The sequence below is a fragment of the Rhinolophus hipposideros genome (assembly GCF_964194185.1).
Source record: "Rhinolophus hipposideros genome assembly, chromosome: 4".
Lineage (NCBI taxonomy): Eukaryota > Metazoa > Chordata > Mammalia > Chiroptera > Rhinolophidae > Rhinolophus > Rhinolophus hipposideros.
In genome coordinates this window covers 49190395-49214227 of record NC_138050.1, presented here as the reverse complement: position 1 = coordinate 49214227, position 23833 = coordinate 49190395, and the positions used below count along the sequence as shown (strand labels likewise).

General features: G+C 42.9%; 1 protein-coding gene across 10 annotated transcripts in view; it reads left to right on the top strand.

The window, feature by feature from the left end:
- SLC20A2 (solute carrier family 20 member 2) overlaps positions 1–16727 on the top strand; it is a 104918-nt gene extending 88191 nt beyond the window's left edge. For all 10 annotated transcript variants that reach the window (XM_081047010.1, XM_081047011.1, XM_081047007.1 and 7 more), the window contains 5 exons: positions 1128–1331; positions 2426–3008; positions 8982–9167; positions 10253–10337; positions 15217–16727. In XM_081047010.1, the coding sequence (XP_080903136.1) occupies positions 1128–1331; positions 2426–3008; positions 8982–9167; positions 10253–10337; positions 15217–15381 (1223 nt within the window). In that variant the 3' untranslated portion in view covers positions 15382–16727. The remainder of the gene's footprint in view (positions 1–1127; positions 1332–2425; positions 3009–8981; positions 9168–10252; positions 10338–15216) is intronic.
- The last annotated feature ends 7106 nt before the right edge of the window (positions 16728–23833 follow it).

The window sequence follows — 23833 nt, the reverse complement described above, 5'->3', positions numbered from 1 at the left end:
TATATTTTAAATGTACGAATTTTATTGTATGTAAATTATACCTCAATAAAAACAAGTTTTAAAAAATGAAGAAGAATATGGCTTAGAAAGTTGCCGGAGCTATTTTCCTGTCAGTAGCAAAATAATTGAATTCCAGGCCTTGAGTCCACATGTTTTTACAGGGCTCTCAAAAGAAAAGAAGTATCTACTTTTGGCCACAGAATGTACCTTACAATCGTTTCAATATGGATATATCCGAATTTGAAAACCCATATTTCAAAGAAGACCAAAACAAATAAGACATCCCATGCTCATGAATTGGAAGACTCAGTTAAGATGTCAGTTCTTCTCAAATTGATCTATAGATTTCATACAATTAAAAAAAAAAAATCCCAGCAGGGTACTTTGTAGATTTAGACAAGGTGCTTTTAAAATTTATATAGAAGAGCATTTCCATTTCACTTCTGTAGGTGAGAGCTTAGAAATTTGCTTAGGAAAATTTGCAAGCAGCAAGATCGTTAAATCAGCAGCATCACATATCAGATTTGATTAAAAAGAATGCTGTTGAGCTTTAAAACCGCTTTTTAAAAAGTCCCTTGTTTCTTTTGAAAATAAAGGATTTTTAAAAGTAAGTAGGATCTCCTCTGTTCCTTTTGAGGAAAATGATTTACTTGTTTCCTAAAATTTGGTGACCTGAAGAAATCTGAGACCCATAATTTATTGAACAGAAGAAAACCAAATAGACTGTAACAATATCTATGAAGACAAAAGGGAGAAACATTTCAGTGGTTAGATTCTGAGGTTAGTTTAAGAAAATAGAAAGCCAATCTAAATGCTTGTAGAATTACAGTGTTAGCCCTGGAAGGGACCCTGAGGGTCAGGTCTAACCCTTTCTTCTTTCTTGGTTTTGGATGAGATGACTCAGGCCCGAAGCCCCCATCTTTTCCTCAATAACTAATTTTCTGGCTTGGGCTTCCCAGATAATCAATTGAACTCTCCACTTCATTCTTTCTATCTAGCTATAACTTTTTTGTTTCATTTCCAAAGTAAGTACCAAAACGTAAAGATAAATATTCATTTTGTATATTCATGTGTCAATAACAAGAATTCTCTTCCAAATTTTTCAGTTATGACTCTGTTTTCTTTAGGCAAATTACAAAAAGAAGGTGCTTTATCACGAGTCTCTGATGAAAGCCTCAGTAAAATTCAGGAAATAGAGTCACCAGTATTTAAAGAGCTGCCTGGTGCCAAGGCTAGTGACGACAGCACCCTCCCTCTCACGGGCTCAGCTGGGGAGACGTCTGGAACGTCAGAAGGCACATCAGCAGGAAACCACCCCCGGGCCTCCTACGGTAAGACCCACTCGAGGGCTGGGGCATGCATGGCAGCAGAGAGCGGTTCCTCGGGGGTAACGAGCTGGGCCCGCATGGGGGCAGTTAGGTTTTAATGCACAAAAGTATCCCCCAGTTCTATGTTTTGAGAAAGAAAACCCAGAGGCTAAAGAGGCCTCTGGAGACCATTCAGTCAGCAGAGCAGGTTTACTCTGGTCCTGTGCTTTTCTTCCAAGAGCTATTTATAGTCCTATCGGCAGCACCAAGGGCACACACGGTGCCTGTGTGGAGCTCGCTTAGCTGCATATGCATGCCATCCATGTTGTGGAGTTACCTCACTGTCAAAGTCTGGCTTATCCAGCTTAACACGGCTGCCTTCATGGTAGAAGATGAAAAGAGAAAAATAGAATTGGAACCAAGGTGGTCATCCCACCATAGAATCACAGAAACATCAGAAAACATCAAGACCGTCCTGGGAGTGTCCTTTTGTCTCGTAATGTTTGTGGACAGAGATGGGCCAGCACCAGCCTCTGCCAGGCCTGTCAGGGCAGCTCCCCACCTCCTTGCAAGGTGGGGCTCTGGCATCTGCTTTCCATAGGTGCGGTCTCAGATTTGGCCCAAAGAAAGCAAAATACTTTTGCCCCACTAATCTGACAGATACTGCCTTTGACAGTCCTGATTGGCCTTTTAAGGAGCACCTAGAATATCTGTCTCACAGTGAGCTGGGTTTTTCCCCTTGTGTATGAAGTTTTTCTAAAATAAGTTCTTTATAAGGATTCTCCCTTTACTGTTTACTAGAAACAGGAAAGAATGCCGTAGTAATCTCTGGAAGACACTTCTTAGGAGAAACTAAATAACAGCATTTTAAAAATACCATGTTACCAGTTTTACCCTTTTGTAGTATGTGTCCAAGTTTCCTTTTTTATTTTAGCCATACTACATGTCCTTTATAATAAAGTTAATTTAGAATATAAGGCCCGTGGAAAAAAATTTAAATCACCCTTAATCCAACTTTCTAGAGATTATCATTATGAACCCATGGAGAGTATATTTTCTTCCAGACATGATTTGTATTTGAAAGGCTAGAAAATAAGACTTTTTAAAACCCTTTTCAGGAAGGGCACTCTCCATGACGACGAAGTCGCCCATCTCCAACGGCACCTTTGGCTTTGATGGCCACACGAGGAGTGACGGGCACGTCTATCACACTGTACACAAAGATTCGGGGCTCTACAAAGACTTGCTGCACAAAATTCACACAGACAGGGGCCCGGAGGAGAAGCCTGCACAGGAAAACAACTACCGGTTCCTGCGAAGAAACAACAGTTACACTTGCTATACCGCGGCCATTTGTGGAATGCCAGTCCACTCGACTTTTAAAACTGCTGACTCATCATCTGCACCCGAGGATAGTGAAAAGCTGGTGGGTGACACCGTGTCCTATTCTAAAAAGAGACTGCGCTATGACAGCTACTCGAGCTACTGCAATGCGGTAGCAGAAGCTGAGATAGAGGCAGAGGAGGGAGGTGTGGAAATGAAGCTGGCATCTGAGCTGACAGATCCTGCCCAGCCTCGAGAGGACCCTGTGGAAGAAGAAAAGGAGGAGAAGGACACTTCCGAGGTCCACCTCCTGTTCCATTTTCTGCAAGTCCTTACTGCCTGTTTTGGATCCTTTGCTCACGGTGGCAATGACGTAAGGTAAGTACATTCATTCATTCAACAAGTATGTATTGAGGGCCTGCCGTTCTGGGAGCTGGGATACAGTAGCAAACAACATGGACAAAAATCCCTGCCAGTAAGGTGGGGGGTGGGGCGCAGACAATAAACAAATAATGGGCTAGACAGCGAGAAATGTCAAAGGGAAAAGTACAGTGGAAAGGGTGATGGGAGCATCTGGAGGACCGCCGTGTTGGTTAGGCTGCTCAACTAAGGGCTTGCTGAGTGAGATCTCAAGGGGTGAAGAGAGCCAGCCTCGTGGCATCTGTGGGAGGAGCATTCCCAGAAGAGGGAACAGCAGGTGCAAAGGCCTGAGGCAGGACTATGCCTGGTGTATTCTATGTAGAGCAAGGAGGCCACGGAGGGAGAGTGTAGACTATAAGGTCAACAGATCATGCAGGCCTGGAACATGTAGAAAATATGTAGAGAGTCTCTATTCTCCTCTTACTGGCTGCATAGCTAGTAAGTGATGTCACTTGATTTTCCCAAAGCCTCAGTGTCCCAATATGTAAAATGGGGGTAAAACTAGTACCAACCTCATGGGGATTCCATGAGGATTAAGTGAAATACTTTATATAAGGTGTTAGGGCAGTGCTCCTCTCATAATCAGTATCTATACATTTTCACTATTACTATTATCATAATGATTATGCAGGACTAATGTTTCTGTCCAAATCAGGAAAATTTGCTATTGTTGCATCTTGTATTGCCCAGGTAGATGACTGTCCATTTTACAGCTGTGAGTTTCCATACAGTGTCTACCCATGTGCAACTGCATTCCTGTTCTTTTTAAAAGAAGTCTTTCCGCCAGACCAGAGGCATGAACATCTTTGGTCCTGCTCAGTGTTACATAGGTGCTGCCATGTTATTTTGTTTAAGGAACGATGTTCTGTCCTGTCTTAAGTTTTTGACTGCCCTCCTTCCCCCAGACCCACCCCATTTCCTCTTCCTCCTTGTCAAGAATTCTTTATTGAAGGCCTGGTACTTGCAAAGTGTTACTAATTGGGTTTTTTAGGAATTTAAATTCCAGCCAGGGAGATAAGAAATACATATAGATGGAAAAGCAACAAACCACCCAAAACAGTATTTCAAGGCCAAAGGAAGAATAAGCCTTAACTGTATAGGTAACCAGAGTTTAGAGCAATTGCTTGCACTTTTGAGGCTTTTGAGTAGGGATATGGTCTGATAAAGGCAAGGTTCTAGAAATAATAATGTGACAGTGAAGAGGGGGCATCTGTTCATTCAACAAAGGTTGTTAAGTTTGTACCAGGCCTCAGTGCTAAACCATTGGTAACTTTTTCTAATCCTTCTCAGAACAGCCCTTTAGGTCATAAGTAGTATCTGTCAAAGATAAGAAACCGGAAGCTCAGATATGTGACATTTTATGCCCAAAATAACACAGCGAGAGAGAAGCAGACCTGTGAGGCAGTTCTTTGTGACTCTGAACCCACACTCTGTCTACACAGAGTGTAGACTGAGCTGTGAGGAGGAGATGAGCTACAGAAACCGTTAAAAGCCTGTGTGTGATTCTGCATGTAAGGAGCTTGGAAGTTGTGACTTCATCCTAAAAACAAGGGAAAAACTGAACCGACTGAAAAATCAACAACTGTTCTTGGATCAAGAAGAGAGAGGAGGACACAGGGCAAACCACTGCTCCCAAGATTGAAGAGACAGGGTGTCACAAAGGCTCACGAGAGGAAACTGCAGTGCCCGGTAGGAAATCTGGACTGTAATAATGAATTCTGAGAGGCTCAGTGGAGACAAGTCTGAAAGTTGAAGACTCCAAGGGGACCCAGTGGTAGAAACAGTTTTTAAAAAGTAGTGTAACTGATATGCTGAGAAAGGAGAGAAAATGGAATCATATAAAATGCTTAGTTAAACAATAAAGGGTAAAAAAAAAAAGAAAGTGGAAGGTAAAATAGAAACAAAGAATAAAGGCAACAAATAGAAGAGTAACAAATATGATAGATATTAATCCAACTATATCAGTAATCACTTTGAATGTCAGTGGTTTAAATACACCAGTAATGGACAGAGATTGTCAGAATGGATCAAAAAACAAGCCCCAACTATATGTTGTCTATAAGAAACCCACTTTAAATATGAAGATACATACAGGTTAAAAATAAACACAACGAGAAAAATAGGTAGGTGCAAAAGTAATGGCAGTTTTTTCAATTATTTTTAACCTTTTAAACCACAGTAACTTTTGTACCAACCTAATACCATGCTAACACTAATCATAAGAAAGCAGGAGTAGCTATATTAATTTCCTACAGAGCAGACATGGACAGTCCAAGAAAATCAGTAAGGACTTAGTTGAACTTGACAACACCATCAGTCAACTGGATAGCGTTTACTTCTATAGCTTTCTGCAACAACAGGAGAATTCATGTTCTTCTCAAGCTCATATGGAACATTCAGCAAAATAGGCTACACTCTGGACTGTAAAACATACCTGAGCACATTTAAAAGACTAGAACTAGTACAATGACTGCTCTCAGACCACAGTGAAATTAAACTAAATCAATAACAGAAAGATGATCTGGAAATCCCCAAATACCTGGAGATTATACAACACACTTATTAAATAACACATGAATCAAAGATGAAATATCAAGAGAAATTTTAAAATATTTTAAACCAGATGAAAATGAAAACATGCATCAGTATTTGGGGATGCAGCAACAACAGTACATAGAGGGAAACGTATAGCATTGAATACAGATTTGAGAAAAGAACAAAAAAAATCAATAATCTAAATAGTCATCCTAGGAAACTAGAAAAAGAGACACAAACTAAATCCAAAATGAGCAGAAGAAAATAATAAGAATTAGAGCAGAAATCAATGAAATTGAAATCAGGAAATCAATAGAGAAAATCAAGGAAAACAAAAGATTGTTCTTTGAAAGATCAACAAAGTTGATAAGCTTCTAGCCAGGCTAAGTAAGAAAGAGAGAGAGGACACAAGCTACTAATATAAGAAATGAAAGAAGAGACATCACTATAATCCTATGGCCATTAAAAAGATAAAGGATTACTGTGAACAACTCTATGCGCACAAATTTGATAACCTAGATGAAATTGGACCAATTCCTTGAATGATTCAATCTACCAATACTCACACAAGAATAAATATACTATCTGAATAGATCTATATCTGTTAAAGAAATTCAATCAATAATTAATAATCTTCCAAAACAGAAAGCACCAGGCCCAGTTGTGTTCACTGGTGAATTCTACCAACATTTAAGGAGACCAATACTCTGTGGTCTCTTTTAGAGGATAGAAGTGAGGGAATACTTCCTAATTAATTCCATAAGGCCAGCATTAATTATCCTATTACCAAAATCAGACAAAGACATTACAAGAAAACAAAACTACAGGCCAATATCTCTCATGAACATAGATGTAAAAATCCTTAACAAAATATTAGCAAATGGAACCCAACAATGTATAAAAAGAATTACACACCATGACCAAGTGAGATTTATCACAGGTATGCAAGGCTGGTTCAACATTCAGAAATCAATTAATATGATCCATTACACCAGTAGGCTAAAATAAAAAGCATCACATGATCATATCAATAGATGCAGAAAAAGCATTTAACAAAATCTACCACCTATTTATGATCAAAAAAACCCTCAATAAATTAGGAATAGAGGGGAACTTCCTCTACAAAAAGCCTGCAGCTAACCTCATACTTAATGGTGAGAAACTGAAAGCTTCCTCACTAAGATCAGGAGCAAGACAATGTTGTCCCCTCTCACCACTCCTTTTCAACGCTGTCCTGACGTTCTAGCTAATGCAGCAGGACAAGAAAAGGAAATAAAAGGTATAGTGATTGGGAAGGAAGAAATAAAAACTATCTTTGTCCTCAGATGACATGATCATCTGTGTAGAAAATCTGAGGAATCAATAAAAAACTCCTGGAACTAGTAAACACTTATAGGATATAAGGTTGATATACAGAAGTCAATTGCTTTCCTACATACCAGCAATAAACAGACGGAAGTTGAAATTTAAAACACAATACTATTTACATTAACACTCCTAAAAATGAAATACTTAGGTATAAATCTAACAAAATATGTAAAGATCTGTATGTGGAATACTATAAAACGGATGAATGAAATCAAAGAACTAAATAAATGGAGAGATTTTCCATGTTCAAGGATAGGAAGTCTCAATATTGTCAAGATATCAGTGCTTGGGTGGCCAGATGGCTCATTTGGTTAGAGCGCGAGCTCTGAACAATAGTGTTGATGGTTCGATTCCTACATGGGCCAGTGAGCTGTGCCCTCCACAACTAGATTGAAGACAACGAGCCGCTGAGCGGTCAGAGGGGCAGCTGGATAGCTCAGTTGGTTAGAGCGCGAGCTCTCAACCACAAGATTGCTGGTTCAATTCCCGCATGGGATGGTGGGCTGCACCCCCTGCAACTAAGATTGAAAATGGCGACTAGACTTGGAGCTGAGCTGCGCCCTCCACAACTAGATTGAAGGACAACGACTTGGAGCTGATGGGCCCTGGAGAAACACACTGTTCCCCAATCAAAATTAAAAAAAAAAAATAGATATCAGTTCTTCCCCTCTTGGGGATATTGATAAGCAGGGAAGTTGTGCACATGTTGGAACAGGGATTTTATGGGAAATCTCTGCACCTTCCCCTCAGTTTTTCTGGCAACCTCAAATTGTTCTAAAGGAACAAAGTCTTGATTTAAAATTTGAAAAAAACAAAAAAACAAAAAGCTGTTGTGGCACCCCCTGAAAATGTCAGGGTGTGGCTGCCAAGGGCCTGAGTGATGATGGCAGGTTTCGGGGGAAGAACATGAGTACCTGAATGAGTCCTGAGCTCATGTCCCGATCCTGCCTCCTGCTAGCGACGTGACTTTGGTGTCAGTTTGCTTGTCAGTAAAGTGGGAGTGACAATACCTAATTCGCAGGGTAGGTGTAAGAACTAATGATTAGCACTGTTTTTGATCCCACAGTGTGGGGCCTGACATGGCTAATACTAGTAATGGAAAGAAGAAGAGAAGAAAGAAATTGTTTTTTGTGTCCACTTCTTGTGATTTTTTTTTCAGTACTTCTAAAAAATTAATAAATCGCATGCCCATTAAAATGGCTTCTATTAAAAAGAACGGAAAATAAGTGTTGGTGAAGATGTGGAGAAATTGGAACTCTTGTGCACTGTTAGTGGAATGTAAAATGGCACAGCCACTGTGGAAAACAGCCTGGAGATTCCTCAAAAATTTAAAATTAGGACTACCTTATGATCCAGCAATCCTACTTCTGGTTATTTACCCAAAAGAATTGACAGCAGGGTCTCGAAGAAATATTTGCACACCCATGTTCATAGCAGCATTATTCTCGATAGCCAAAAGGTGGAAGCAACTCAAATGCCCATCAGTGGATAATGAATGGGTAAAGAAAATGTGGTATATGCATACGATGGATTATTCAGCCTTAAAAAGGAAGGAAATTCTGACACATATTATAACACGGATGAATCTTGAGGACATTATGCTACATGAAATAAGCCAATGTCAAAAGACAAAAGCTGTATAATTCCACTTAAATGAGGTACCTAAAGTAGTCAGATTCATAGAAACAGAAAGTCAAATAGTTACCAGGGCCTGGGGGCAGAGGACAAAGGGAATTATTGTTTAATGGCTAGAGTTTCAGATTTGCAGGATGAAAAAGTTCTGGAGATCTGTTTCACAATAATGCGAATATATTTAACAATACTGGCTAAGATGGTAAATTTTCTGTTATTTTTTTTACCACAACAAAAAAATTAATAAACCATTTTGTATCACCAATGGATTATATAAGCAAGCCACAAATACAGGAAGATCAGCTATTCTCAAGACTGAGAAATCACTGCATTGTATACGGTGCCGTTTGTATGTACAATGTTTGTACAATTCATCTACTTTTTTTCTTTGCCCAGTAATGCCATTGGTCCCCTGGTAGCTTTGTGGCTGATTTACGAACAAGGTGCAGTCCTGCAAGAAGCAGCTACTCCCGTCTGGCTGCTGTTTTATGGAGGAGTTGGAATTTGTACAGGGCTCTGGGTTTGGGGGAGAAGAGTAATCCAGACCATGGGGAAAGACCTCACTCCCATCACGCCGTCCAGGTAAGCCGGAGGTGCAGGCTGGGTGGCAGGGCTGGTCCCCGGGGCCTGTGGTATGTCCAAAAGTCCTCTCATGCTGCTCTCATGCCCCCACCCCCTGAGCACGCTCACTCTGCAGGAGGTCACAGTGAGGAGGAGGCAGAGGGCACGCACACACACGCCACCTTTGCTGGCCACCTATCGTCCCCTCCCTCACGCTCCTCAGCCCCCATCCACAGTGGCACTGAGATGAGGGAGAGAAAATGAGAGAGGTGGGGAGAGAAGAAAGGAGAAGCTGAAGCAGAGCAAGAGGGAACAGAAAAAGGCACCCACCCTGCAGGCCCTTCCACTCCCACTCGTGGGCTTTCCCAGTGTGAGCTCCTGAGAGCAAGTGGGGAGGGAGACGCAAACTCTACCCCCGGCCCAGGGCCTGCCTTTCCCGAAAATTCTCTGCCACGTCAGCTCCACCTGCTGGAAGGAAGCTGTCACCTGCCACCCTTCGGAGGTTACTTTGTGCAGCCGGGAGGGTGCCTGTACCATCCAAGATGGGGTTCGGAGACTTTCCCACATGGTTTTCTCTGTGCTCCTTATATTGTGTATCTTTCAGCTGGATTAGGGGTTAAATAACAAACTTACAAGAGAACTTGGAACTACCTATTGTAAGAAATCTTTCCCCTCTTGAAATTAATTGTAATAATTCTTTTACAAGATCGATTTGAAGAAAAATTAGAATCTGAGAAAAGAATTAACTGTTCTGTAATAAGCATACATTTTAAAATGAGAGTATGGTTTTTCCTACGCCACTTTAGAAATGACTTAGTTACCATTTTTCACACAGCAGGCATTTCTGACCCAGTTACTACAGTGGGTGGTTTTTGAAAGCTATCAGAAAAACAAGGCTATTTAGGGTTGTAAACAGTATAACGCAAAGCGTTAGTGTGAATTGTTGCCATTATACAGCAGTTTCTTATTCTGTTAATGTCATCTGGCCCAGTCAGCAGTCAACAGTCGATTCAAAGAATGTTCTAGTGAGACTTTGGCACCCCTGGGGTGTCAGTGAGACTGACACAAAGAGCGCCTGTGATGTGTCCCTTCTGCTCCCTCCACAGCGGCTTCACTATTGAACTGGCCTCAGCATTCACAGTGGTGATCGCCTCCAACGTGGGACTTCCTGTCAGCACCACACACTGCAAGGTAGGCCCCTGCCAGCGCCGTCCTTTCATCAGGCTGCTAGGACCAGCCCAGAGTCACCAAGGGAATCTGAGAAAAGCTGGTAGTGCTTTGTCTATGGTTGTTTGTGAAAAAAGTCATTTCAGGGTTTGCTGGGTCTGCTCGAACATTGCTGGATGTGGGCGTTTGCTTTTCTCAGGCTGACCCTCTCCACCTTTCCAGCTCAGCAGTGTGACACCTTCTGTCACACAGACTGCTTTTTCAATGCATGCCTGGCAAGAGCTTTCCCTCCTTTGATGTGTGCTCATACTTTCCATTTGTCCTGTTTCTCTCTCATTGTTTCCACAGTGGATTTTGCATTGAAGTCATGTGTGCGCTAACCATATTCGTAGGCTCAAATGGGGGCTTGCCACTCAGTTCCAACCCATTGCAGGGGACTGGGAGTTGACAGTGGAACTAGAGATAAGCAGAAATCATCTCAATGGAATTGTAAGACACAGTTGTTTCAGTTCTTTTTCCTTATATGATGGTCAAAGTGACTGTATTGCCTTACAGTAAGTTCCAAGTGAGGGGGAAACGCCTCATTGCTCACTGTCAAGTGCTCTGAAACTCAGAGCTGTGCAAGAGGGAATTCCTTGTTGGAGTGGTGGAATGGTGGAGCTGTAAGGAACCTTAGAGACTAATGAAGAGGAGACAGGCCCCCTGAGTTTCAGGAGTTATCTGAGGTCACTCAGGGTGGAGCCAGAACTAGAACCCAGGTCTGCCTGGTATCAGGAGAGCATTCCAGAACACCTTAAACAGACAAAAATATTCACTAACTTCAACAAAGCAAAAGGCACCTCTAGATTTTTCCTAGGTTTATTTGTTCCTATAATTCAAGAAAAACTCATTTGTCCCTGCTGTGTATGAGGTAATGTCCCAGGCCAGGGGTACCTCAGCAACCAAGACAGACAACCTCCTCCATTTACACGCACAATGTTAAAACTCCAACCAATGTGTTTATAAACAGACATCACTAAGTGTAAATGGCTTACTGCTTCAAAAATTAAGGCCAGGCAGCGTTTAGGAGAGTATTTTCAGTGGGCCAGCTGACAAAGCTGGAGCTCTACAGCATGGGGAATCAACATCACTGGAAAGAGGTTGTTTTGTTTTCTTCTTTCTTTTTTGCTACAGAATATAGAAAAACTTCAATTTCCATTATAAAAATTTCATTGTAAAAATTTACTTCCACTTACTGAGTGTATACAGAGTGCCAGGCACTGCGTTTAGGGATTTATGCATACACCATACATCATTTAATTCCCACAGCGACCCTATAATATTTGTACTGGTCTTCCCAATTTACTTCCCAATTTACAGATGAGAAAACTGAGGCTTCCAAAGTTAGGTCACTGTCCCCAGGATTCAGACCATCACCTCATGCTCGGTGCCTCCTAGTTGTGTTCATAATAACCATGGTCATGGTAACTGACCATAACTGACTAAGAGGGCAAGTGCCCTCTGCTGGGAACTGTTTTAAGTGCACCGTGAATATCAACTTGTTGAATCCTCCCGAGAACTTTTTGAGGTGGGAGCTAATGTCACCCCCGTTTTACCAGTGAGGAAACAAGCATAGAACGGTTGTGTAACTTGGCCAAGATCACACAACTAGCAAGTGGCCAAACCAAATGCCAACATGGCCCCAGCACTCTGGCCATGCACCTCCCAAGTACAAAGAAGGAAGGCAGCAAACGTGCAATGCGCTCCGGCTGCCCCTACCATTCATTTACTGTTATTTTTCTAATTTCATTTACTTAAAAATGACAAAAGAAGCACATGTTCTCTGAAACATTTCAAACAGTACAATACTATAAGGAATCTCCCCCCTCTCTCCACCTCAACTTGAACTCACTGCCTAGAGAAAACGCACTCAGTAAATGTATTTCTTCCCAGAGAAGTAGGCTTTGAACTTTTCTGTGGTGGTAACTAGTCTTTGGGGCTGCTTTGAAATAAAGGTTACCCTGTCTTTTTAATGATTAACCCTCCTGTGTGAGCAAGCCTAGAACTCTTTCACACCAGTTGAAAGAGATCTCTGGAAAAAACAACACAAGTTTTTTTTTTCTGGGTTGTTTTTGTTAAACTATATTAGCAATCTAACATCAATGTGTGAAGTGTTATAACCGAGAATACTAATTTTGCTAATAGCACTAAACTCTATAATCCAACTTGTAGAAATAGATGAAAAGTATAAAATGTCTATAAAACTCCACTCATATTTTTATCTTTAAATGTCATTTCCCCAATCCTTTGTACTGTAATAAGGAGGTGTTACTAAGGGGTTTATATGCAGTTTGTACAGGACCTTAGTGAATATACGTATATGTTATCATTGCCCGAAAATCTCTACAGATTAATGATAGGCTTTGTTTCCTTAGAGCTGTTGATTAGTGTCAGGATAGCTTGCTGGCACTTAAAACCAGTCTCCTTAACATGGGACCCCAGAGGATGTCGTGTGTCGAACAGACTTGAGACAGAGCTCAACTTGGATTCCAGTCAGTTTGTCCAGTGTCATTGATCATGGACTTCTGGACAAAGCCCAGAGCTGGTCATTGCAGTAGTTCAAGGACAGAATCCTGTCTCCAAGAACTTGCCGTGGACAGAGAGAGCGAGTCGCTCATCCAAGTCCAGATAATAGGAGTGCTAAGAAGAGTTCACAGTTGCCATCACCCCATAACACGATTCTCTTACCCCACTGTTTCTTCTGCACACAACAGTCCCAAGTGGCAAATGTGGGGTGAAATATGAGAGATGGGGCATGAAAGAGTTCCTATGTGAGCAAAGCCACGAATATGGACAATTCAAATGGTGTTAATGTTCACATACAATCATAATCCCATCAGATTTTCAGGAATTAGACCCTATATTTGATTTTTCCAGCTCTCTGCTTCCTCTCACATCTACTTGTCAGGTTTCTTGCTTAGAACCACCCCCATGAGAAGGTGGGCAAAAGTTGGAAAAAACAATTCTTACCTGAAAAAGCAAAAAGTAACATTCCACTTGAGGCCTGGGAAGGAGCTGGTAAATCACCATTTTGCAACTATTGCAGTAAAGATTGGATTGCTAAATCTTTAACAGACAGGAGGGGGAGAGGGTTGCCCGAGGAGCAGGCTATTTTAATCACATAAAAATGTTTCTTCATAGATTGTGGCAAAATGTTAAATATCGGTGAATTTGGGTCAAGGGTGTATGGGAGTTCTTGCAACTTTTCTGTCAGTTCCAGATTATTTCAAGGTGTTAAATGCCATCTCTAGTTTATAATCCACTTCAGGGAATATTATTTTTAAATCCTAAATAGAAGCTATATGAATGAATATGTTAATCATGAAAGTGTTTGTAATAGGGAAGAATCGGAAGCAAATTGGAAATGGTTAAATAAGGCACATCCACCCCCTAAAGGATGGATGACGTTACATGATCAGAAAGGCAATGAGCTGACACTGTGGAAAGATGCTTGTTTTTTTAACAAAGGAAATAATAGCCTACCCTATTTACAAACAAAGGCGCATTTGTAAAAACTAGACAGGAATATATAAATATGATAGTCGTTGAGTTCTGGGTGATTATCCATCCCTATTACATAAACTTGCTATAATATTATATTACCTTTATGCTTTTTAGACAGTGTTCGAAGAAGGGAAGAGCGTGTAGATAAAATTGAAACTTGAGTGTCCTCTCCGCAAAATAATCCCGCACAACTGAAGGGGGCATGTGCTGGGAACAATGAGTAACAGGAAGAATTTAATCTCAGAAGCCAGTGTTTGGGGTCTCGATGGCATGGGTTGACAAAATGTCAGATTCACCACCTTTAAATGTGCTGTTCTTGGTGTTCCCGTTTGCTTCCATAAGCAATTGCAAGTGTTGGATTTTATTTTTCCTGTGGTTACACCCTGGTTGCTATTTGAACCTCACTGGCTGCTGCTGATTCTAAAGTATTTGAGGGTCAGGAGAGACAATGCCAATTTTACGGAGTGCTTCAAGGGCCAGAAGTGGCCAGGCGCCCTGAGGAACTCCCTGAGCTTCCCCAGGGGCTGCATGAAGTGGGAACTTCATGTTATGGGCACTGTACTTCCTTATGATTTCTAGGTTACTTAAAGTGTCTTTCCTTTTTAAACTTTCAACAGACCATAAAATGAACTGCAAGTGTTTAGAAAAATATTTGAATTAGTGTTAATATTCAGATGTTCAAGTATCTCTCATTTGTGATGCATGATTGACAATTTAGATCCAGTAACATTTATGCTCCATTTTATTTTTTTATTTAGCTAAAGTACAAGGCAGTTTGAGATGATGGAGAAAACCAGTTTGTAGTCAAGAGACCTGAGTTCTAGTCCTCAGCCTGCCGTGATTTACCGTCTCTGCTCTCCTCGGCATCCCTGAGCTCCAGGGCTCTGCCCTCTGTAAAACCAGCCACGAGGCTCAGATTCTCAAAGGTCTTCTCCAGCTCCAACATTTTATGATGCTGATATTCTAAGAAAAGGATGCATTATTGCCATTTCATCATGTAATGAAAGCAGTTTCACATACTGTAGTAAGCAATATCCTACCTGGGGAATATTTAAAACGGTCATTCAGAATTTATAAGGTGCAGAGAGGACAATTAATTGGCTAAAGTTCCACTCAAATAGAGCAGAATATAGGTGGAAAAGTGCATCTGATCTGTATACCGAATAGAATGATCCTACAACAATTATACCTAAAATTTAAACTATTTTAAAAACATTTAGTAAGTTTAGGGGAAAGAACCGGTGATTTTATAATGTAGTATATTTGGGATTAGCCAGTTTACATCGGTTGGATGTGGATTTTGTGTCTCACCTGTAAATGTGCGGCCTCTTTGTACCTTAAAATGTCTGTGCTCCTGCAGGTGGGCTCCGTGGTGGCTGTGGGCTGGATCCGCTCCCGGAAGGCTGTGGACTGGCGCCTCTTCCGGAACATCTTCGTGGCCTGGTTTGTGACTGTCCCCGTGGCTGGGCTGTTCAGTGCTGCTGTCATGGCTCTCCTCATGTATGGGATCCTTCCCTATGTGTGACGTGCCGTCTCCCCCCCAGTCACCAAGGGGTAGCCTGGTGTGGGGAAGTGCGGGAGGCCTGGGCCACGTTTCACTCCCGTGCACTCGTCCTGCTCGTGCATGGGCTGTCTTCCCACCAGCTTCTCCCAGCCCGTGCAGGGGGCTCCGAACCACGCTGTCCACCTCGGTGGTAGGCTCATCCTCTAGAGCGAACTTAACTACTGTACATAATACTGTGCATTCAGCTGGTGTCGTGGTGATAGAACGTGGTGCAGTTACTTATATATTAAAGATATATTGTATACATAGAATAGGTAGCATTATTTCAAACATATTCAGAATGGGAGTGGAGATAATTGTCTAGAATTCAATATTCAACAAATCTTTGTACATAATGATTTCAGTGGCAAATTTTAAGAACCTTTTAAAAGGAAAGTGTAAATTGGAAGATGATATTTTTCCCATTTAATTTACTGTAAGATAAGTGAGATGCAGGATGGATGATACGAATTTGGGAAGGTGTACGTGTGTCCGAGTGCTAGTGAAGAATACTGGAACGGTTCACAAGTGCTTTCACTGAAGAATTTGTTCATATACTGTAATATATCTTAATTGCTTCTGTAAATACTTAAAACTGTAATTTTTTAATGGCGTGCTTCCCTTATACTTTTTGATCAGAGAATTTTGGAAAGTACCAAAGAAGCGGGGGAATAGGTTGCCAGTACTATATTTTCATATTGTTTGTCTCCCCTTCTCATGAACCCTTCCATTAACCTGGGAGGTAGCAAGACAGCCAGGCTCTGAGCTGCCCCAGAGAAGTGTGTGGTGAGGCACCAGCCCCCCCCCATCTTGTGCGCGCCCCACCTCGGGTCCCCTGCCCCATCCACCCCCACCACTGCCTCCAGATATTGGTCAGCCCTGCAGTGGCCCTTCACTGCCGTCAGTGTAGAGAATGTACAGCATTAAGGACACATAATCATGCACTACATATCAAGTCCAGTTTATATTTCCAGTCCTCTTCTCCGCTGCAGCTGGAAGAAAGGCATTCTTGTCTCAAATACTGAGGCAAGTGCTTTGCCATTCTAGAAATTCGGGAGGGAGGAGGCTGAAATACCAGACAACACACTGGATTTGAGGGACTCCTTGAGGCCTTTACTAAGCTGAGCATTTTGATGCTCTCCTGTAGTCCCATTGGATTCTTTTGTCGATTGCGGGAGGAAGTATGACTAATGTTAGAGCCTGAAACTATGGAAATGCTGCTAAAATTTTTATATTGACAGAAATTTTCTCGGTACTTCATTGTGATTTTTTCATTAATCAACCACATTAAATTTATAATAAAAAATGCCCCTCAAAAGTTTGCCTCTGAAGTCTTTTTCTAAATAGCTATATGTTTTTTGTTGAGAGTTTTTACAAATATTATATAAGAGCTATATAATTTGGTTACTTCTATTTTTCAAATACCATTTTTCCCCTTATTTTACTATGACACGTTTGTGCAGCAAATACACATAAGAAAAGAATGACTCACAGCTCAGCATCCAGAAATCCCACCGCTGACATACACACGCTGATCCTTCAGTAATGAACAGATGAGAGGGTTGGTCCCTGGGAAGGAATGCTGTGAAAGGGAGTATCACACCGCTATGCCCAGCCTTTCCCATGTCACTCTGAAGTTGGCCAGACTTCAGGGCTAAAGACCTAGGAGGAAAATGAGCAGCCTTTCTTCTAGGCTTAAGCAGCCCAAAAACAAAACAAAAACGCACCCATTTAGAGCTTCAGATGGAAACTCCGTCAGCCTCTACAGCAAGAGTCACAAGCTCCGGTTCCTTCTGGAGCCAGGATGATAAGAGAGGAGGAAAAGTGGCCAGGTGTGAAAAGTTCTTCATCTTCACAAAGAAATTTGCCCTTTCCAATATTTAAAATGGCACTTTAGGCCCTTCATTTTGCTTGTGATAAAACCATAGATTCAATAAGTTCAGTTTCCTCCTACACTTACTTATTTATAAGAAAAATAACAGCCTGACAGAGTACCAGTTTTTGCAAGCTGTCCTGGGAGAAGGGCGGCTACCTCAGCCCCGGCACAGCTCCAGCAGCCGGGTAGCAGAGCCAGAGGCCCAGGAAGCAAAGTGGGACAAAGGTCGCACCCACACCGAGACTTTGAATGACTCAGCACCCAACCGTGTGGCAGCAACCTGTAGAGAAGACTTGTCCACTGCAGAGATGCTCCACCTTGCCCTCCCAGAGGCAGGTAGGTGATTTCAGGCAGAGGGCGGGGCAGCTCCGAGGGGGAGGGGATGCTAGTAGAGGGCTCCCCTGCCCAGGCCACCTGGGAGTCTCCTCTGAGTTAGTCAGCCTCGTCCTCTAAAAATGCAAACACTCCTGGACACGGTTAACTCCTGCGTCCCTGGCATCTTCCTGTGATTTTGTCACCAGAGGTCACCCTGCTACGCACAAGAGCTGTCTGGAGCCACAAGGAGTGCTTCGAATGGAGTCTGCTGGCTTCCCACGCCACTCCTCTCCGTGCAGCCAAGTCTGCGTGGAGCACAGGCTGTCAGAAGGCGCTTCAGCTCAGAGACAAAGTTCTTTTACTTCCTTTTATACCTTTCCGAAAGGGCTGACCTTTAGAGCAAATATGTAGAAATATTTATTTTCAACAAGATAGTTTTTTAAGTAAGTACTCCCGTCTCCTCAGAATAAGCTGTAAAAAAAAATTTTTTTTAATTTTTTGATGAGTTTGAGCCAAACTGACAACTTATGCTAGGGAGCAAGATCTTAAATGCTCCCCTGTAGAATAAAAATTAAAAACCACTCCATTGTTCAGCAAATGGTGACATGTATAGCTCTGTGGCATGAATGGGCTTACCCCTGTACAAAGTGAGGCAGGCAGGAGAAAGGGCGCTTCAAGGAGATGAAGCAGTGTTTCCTCAAAATGAGGGATCTCGGCTCCTCTGAGGGAGAGCAGATTTGCCCAGTGCTCCTGACAGGGTGATTCCTGGAGTCTGGTGGAACTGGGCTCAGATTTCAGCCACTTAACCCTATTAGCTCCAGTTTCCTTGTAGGAGGACAGTGAGACCATAGCAGGGGCTGTAAGGGATTCTGGGGGATGGCGTACGGAAAGGGACCATTCCAGACCCGGCCCAGAGTAGCGCTCCACAAACAAGTATTGTTTCCTTGTAGATGAATGGTTACTCACAAGCTCACTTTTTATGGATGACCCCCCGCCCCTTCAGGAGGACTGCCAGAAGGAGAACATTAAATTAGATGATGAAGAACAGAAACAAAATAAGCCAGTTAGATGAATGAGACAAAAGAGCGAGGGACTAAAAAGAAACTACAGAATGGGTTCTCTGCATGTTTGGTGGGGGTGGGAAAAAAAAGGTTGTTGGTGAGACCTGCAGAATATGTTTAAATTCTCATAAAGGGGAAACGTAGCCTTGTCCTTACATTGTCAGCCCATGTTAAAAATATTAAGTATTTTTACAGTATATCATCCTTAATTACTGAAAAAGACAATAACCCTGAAGCATATTCTGAAACAAGAAAATAAGTCTCCTCCGCTCCATCATCCCTACCATCTTTTGAAACACCTGGAGCTGGCCAGGCCCTCGGGAACTAAGGCACAGAATGAGGAAAGTGTAGGCAGCCAAATGGTAACGGGGGCAGAGCAGGCACCAGGCTTCCTGACCTGATCTCAGGCCCTTCCTGTTCAGCAGCTGTCAGACTGGGTCCACACTGTGGTCTCTACAAAAACGGGGACTGAGCTGTATGGAGGCCTGGGAGGGCGACTCAGAGAAGGAAGGAACACTGTTAGGGGCTTAAGAACTTGGAAAGGAAACCTAGGAAGAAAGGATGAGATTTATTGTTTTTATAAAGGAAACATGAGGAATTAAATATGATTTTAAGTAAGGGTTTTCAGACGCAGCAAGGGTGACCAACTGTTCCCCATTTCCACTGGCTAGAACAAAACCTTCAACAGACCAAAAGGGATTTGGGCCAGAGTAAGATGGAGAATTTCCTTGCCTTTCCCCAAGGCTTAATATTTAGAGGTTAAACCAAATCCTGAATGTAGAGATTCCAAACTATGGGTAGATAGGTGTTGGGGAAGGAAGTGAAGAGGACAAAAGGAAGGATAAGCTGACCTCAAAGGCAGAAGGGAGAGACCCAATAGCTGGACTGTCATCTTCTGCTGGCAGTGACAACAGCGGCACCCAGTGGGGTCAAGTGTAATTGCAATTATGACCATCTTGCCAGAACCCTTTTCAATTGCAGCAGTGAAGTCACAGAATGTTATGTCATAATTCAAAGGGTTGCTAGAAATGCCAGGAATTATCTGTGCTGCTTTGATGGCCATAGGGAACTACAGTACAAAGGAGAACCTTCATCTGTATGCAGAAATCCCCATGAGCTGGAAGCCAAACTGCCATGCTGTCTGATGGCCGGCCCATTTTCATTCATTCAGCACTTCCATTGGGTGCCTATCATTGGAAGGCGTCTGGAGGTAGGAAGACAAAAATATAGGCCTCTGGGAGTTCCGAGGCAGGAGGGGAGATGAATAAACAAAACTGAAATCAGTGTGACTGCTGCTACCATAAGGATGTTTCCACAAAGTGGGAGCAGCCCGAGGGGAGGCCGGTAAGCGGCGTCAGGAGATCGTCGGGGAAGCTTTCTCAAGAAAGGCAGACATCTGGCTGAGACTCCAAGCGCAAAGTAGACAGTGAGAGCATTGGTGTTCGGTGCCTGCAGAATATCCAAGAGGCCTGCCGTACTGACGGGCAGCTGGCAGCAGCGACTCGGAGGTCAGGAGAAGCTTCTTAGACGGGGTACACTCTGGGAGTAGTCAGTGAGCTTTAGGAGGTAGCTCTCCAGGAGGACAACAGTAGCGGTATTCCAAGACCGAGCAGAATGGGTGCATGAGCATCACCAGGGAGAGATGTTGAAGCATGTCCGCCACTCACCCCTACCTTAAGGTCTGGATGTATTTCCTAGGTGACAAGCCAGATCTCTGGGAGGAGGCAGAGATCAGCTATGGCTTAGAAGCACACCTATTGGTTTCCTGGTTGAAAGCTTCAGGACTCTAGTCCAACAAGGCCCAAGACAACGCTCCAAGCAAGGAATCAGACGAAGTCCACCAAATTCACAGACCCGTTCAAAATCCTCATCAAAGCATTCAATCAAAAACCTTACCCAGGTTACCCTACCAAACAAAAGCTCGCTTTAGAAATCAATATCGAAGAGCCTAGGATCGAAAAACTAGGCACTGAGTTCAGAAAAGACCAGAACCTGCGAAGGGCTTAGAAGCAAGCTAAGGCCAACATCACCCTGAAGAGAAGGTTCATACGTCGTAGAGAAGACAGACGGCGTCGTACCAGCTACACTTCCTCCCAGTTACACACCCCCATCACAGCATTCACTGGGATTGATTCCAGAGAGCAACCTGCTAAGGAAATTGGGATTCCAGAGTCAAGAGTCCAAATTTGGTTTCAAAGTCGAAGATCTAGATTCCATGTCCAGAGGAAAAAAGGAGAATTTGATGAGGCCGTAGAACAGAAATATGACCAGGACGAGCTGAGACGAGGGACTTCAAGGTACAGAAACCACACCAAACGGCATCAACCTACTAGAAACTCTTACTTCTCTGAAGCCAGAACAGGATAGACCAAGAGATAAATTCAGTGTATTTGATGTCACCAGCCTGGGCTCCAAATCTCTCTCATCCTGGGAACATACCCTTCTAAATATACTTTCAGCTTCTCAAGAAGCTGAGCCTTCTGGAGATGGTAAACAGAACCGCAGGAGGCAGACAGATACAAGGCCCCACACGGCCCTACCCACGGAGCCTGGCTGCACAGTTCAGCAGGTGTCAAGGAAAACTTACATCCAAAAAAAAAAAAAGCACACACGAACTATGAAAGCTGCACCCCGTTCTTAAGTATCTCCTTCCATGTGACTGGACCACCTTCAGCATCATACTCGGGCCTCTGTCCCCTTTAGTCCCCCCACCAGAGGAAAGGAGTGCATCTGATTGGTACATTTGGAGGAAAGGAAATGGGCAGATAAGTCAGTTCCTCTGCCTTCCTCTTGGTGGGGAGACTGGCCTCAGAGCACAAGATGTCCCCTCTCCTCCCTCCACACCACCCACGGTGGGCAGGCGGGGAGGCGCCCTGGCCTCACAGTGCTGTCACTGACCCTGAGCAAGAGTGTAAGGAGCCTTCAATGGTAAAGATGAAGCTTCGGGCCTCTATCCACTGACACCTGGTCCTAATTGACAATTCCTTTAAACTCTGAGCGAGGAAGAATGGTGCTGTCAGACCACCCTCATTCTGAGAAGGCCCCTGAGACGTATCAGGATCTCTGAGGACAGGCAGCCGTCATCTGAAAAAGCTCCTTACAAAAAATCACCAGGGTGCAGAGTTAGAGAAGGTTGAGACTAGAAACTGAATGTCAACTTTCAAGTGGAGGGCAAAAGGGGTTGTTTCTAAAGGGAAACAACCAGAGGAAACTAATCAGAGGAAATAAAGCATGTGTGATCAGGCTCTAGTCTCAAAGGGAAGGCTGGCCTTCGTGTGCATTAAACAGCGATCTCGTGTGTGCGCATGCGAGCTGTAGCGTGGCCCAGAAATAGCTTCGGCTCCTGCTGTCCAAGGTTCTAGAACCTGAGGCTTCGCCAAGTTGGCAGAGCTCTGAAGGACGGACATTTAGTAACTTAATGAAACTCTGGGAATATTTATTGTCCCCCTCTGTCCCTTGGGCAGTGGTGCTCAGAGTATAATGATGGATTAGTAATACATCGTGACGTCCTCCATGTCTCTTGCAGTAATTAATAAAGTATGACGTGTTAACTTTAATCTGCTATTATAAAATTTAATAAAAACCTATTAGTTTCTTATCACAGGCGACACCAGTACTCTGAACAATCTACGTGGGGAACTTCTCTAAGGGTGGCAGGTAAGAACCACTGGTATCCTAGCCTTGGCCAGTGACTTGGGACTCGCTCCCTCCCCCTTCGCCCCCCGCCCCGGACTAGTGGGCACAGCACCTGCGAGCCAAGCCCTCCAGTTAGGCGGGCGGCCTGCTGTGCTGCTGCAGGGGGCACGCTGCCTTTTTTCAAACAATACTACTAATTAGAAGAGTTGTCCCTAATAACAGAAGAAATTCACTTTAGAAAACCAGAAAAATATAGTAAAATATAAAATTTTAAAAAATTACTTATGATTCCACCTTCCCAAGATAATGAATACTAGTATTTTGGAGCATTTTCTCTAGTATATACATGTACTTTTATAAAAAATAAAATTGAGATTAGTATTTTAGATTGTTTTCTACTTACTATATTGCGAACAATCCTCAATGGTTATTCTTCTTCAGAAACATGCTTTTTAATGGCTGAATAATATTCTACTTAATGACTATATATACCATCATTTAACCATTCCCCTATTTTTTGCACATTTAGATGGGTATTAATTTTTCTTTACTATGATAAAACTTCTACAAAAATCTTTGTGCATCTGATGATTTCCTTAAGGCAAACTCCTAGGAGTGGAGTCACTGAATCCACTGACATTAAACACAAATATACTACAATGTTAGTTTTCTACTCCCAGGTACAAAGCTCTTAGGCTGTCATGAAGTCATACGTTATCTTGAGAGTAAGGCTCAAAAGGGAAGACTGAACGTCCTAGCAGTGTCCCGAATCAATTTAGGAAATTAAATGAAATCAAATGAAAGGCCATAGGAGTTACGAGGCTGGAGTGGGGAAAAGTGCGAGGGGGAAGAGGAAAGATATGGAGGAAAAAGCTGGGGGAGGGGAAGAGGGGAGGTGCTTGCCTGCATTTTAAGGGGAGGGGCGAGCTACCGCGATTTCCATTATGAGAAAGCACAAGAACTGCTCCATCCTAGGATACCTGTCGGTTTTCTTTCCTGGACTACTGGACTCGGAGATGTTTGCAGTTACTGTTGTGAGCATTACATTAGATGAGGACCAGCACAGTACCTAGCGCGTAAGCTCAAGAAATGTGCTTTCCTTCCTGCATGATGAGGGTACTTAGGACACAGTCTAGCCAGCCATGATTCGATAAAGCTATTGAATCAAGGCTGAATTTAAACTATGCACCTATGTTCACTGCTGTATCAACACACAAAATTGGGCTCTTTCACTGCACTAACATCATTTGAAAGGGACAGCACAAGAAAGGAGAAAAACACAAACCTAGAGCCATCTCCTTCCCATAAATACAACTAACTTCATCAGATAAACAAATTAATTAGAGGTACATCACATCAGTGTTTCCTTTATTTCCTTATACCCTCCAGCCCACATCTCTAGCCCCCCCTTAACACTAATCTGAAGAGAAAATGCCCCACAGCAACACTCCCCTAACACACAGCAGTGAGCTCCCAGCTCGTGTGGTTTATCCCTCTTCCCGGCACCATAAGGAACCCCCACGCGCAGCGCCGCCACCACCTCAGC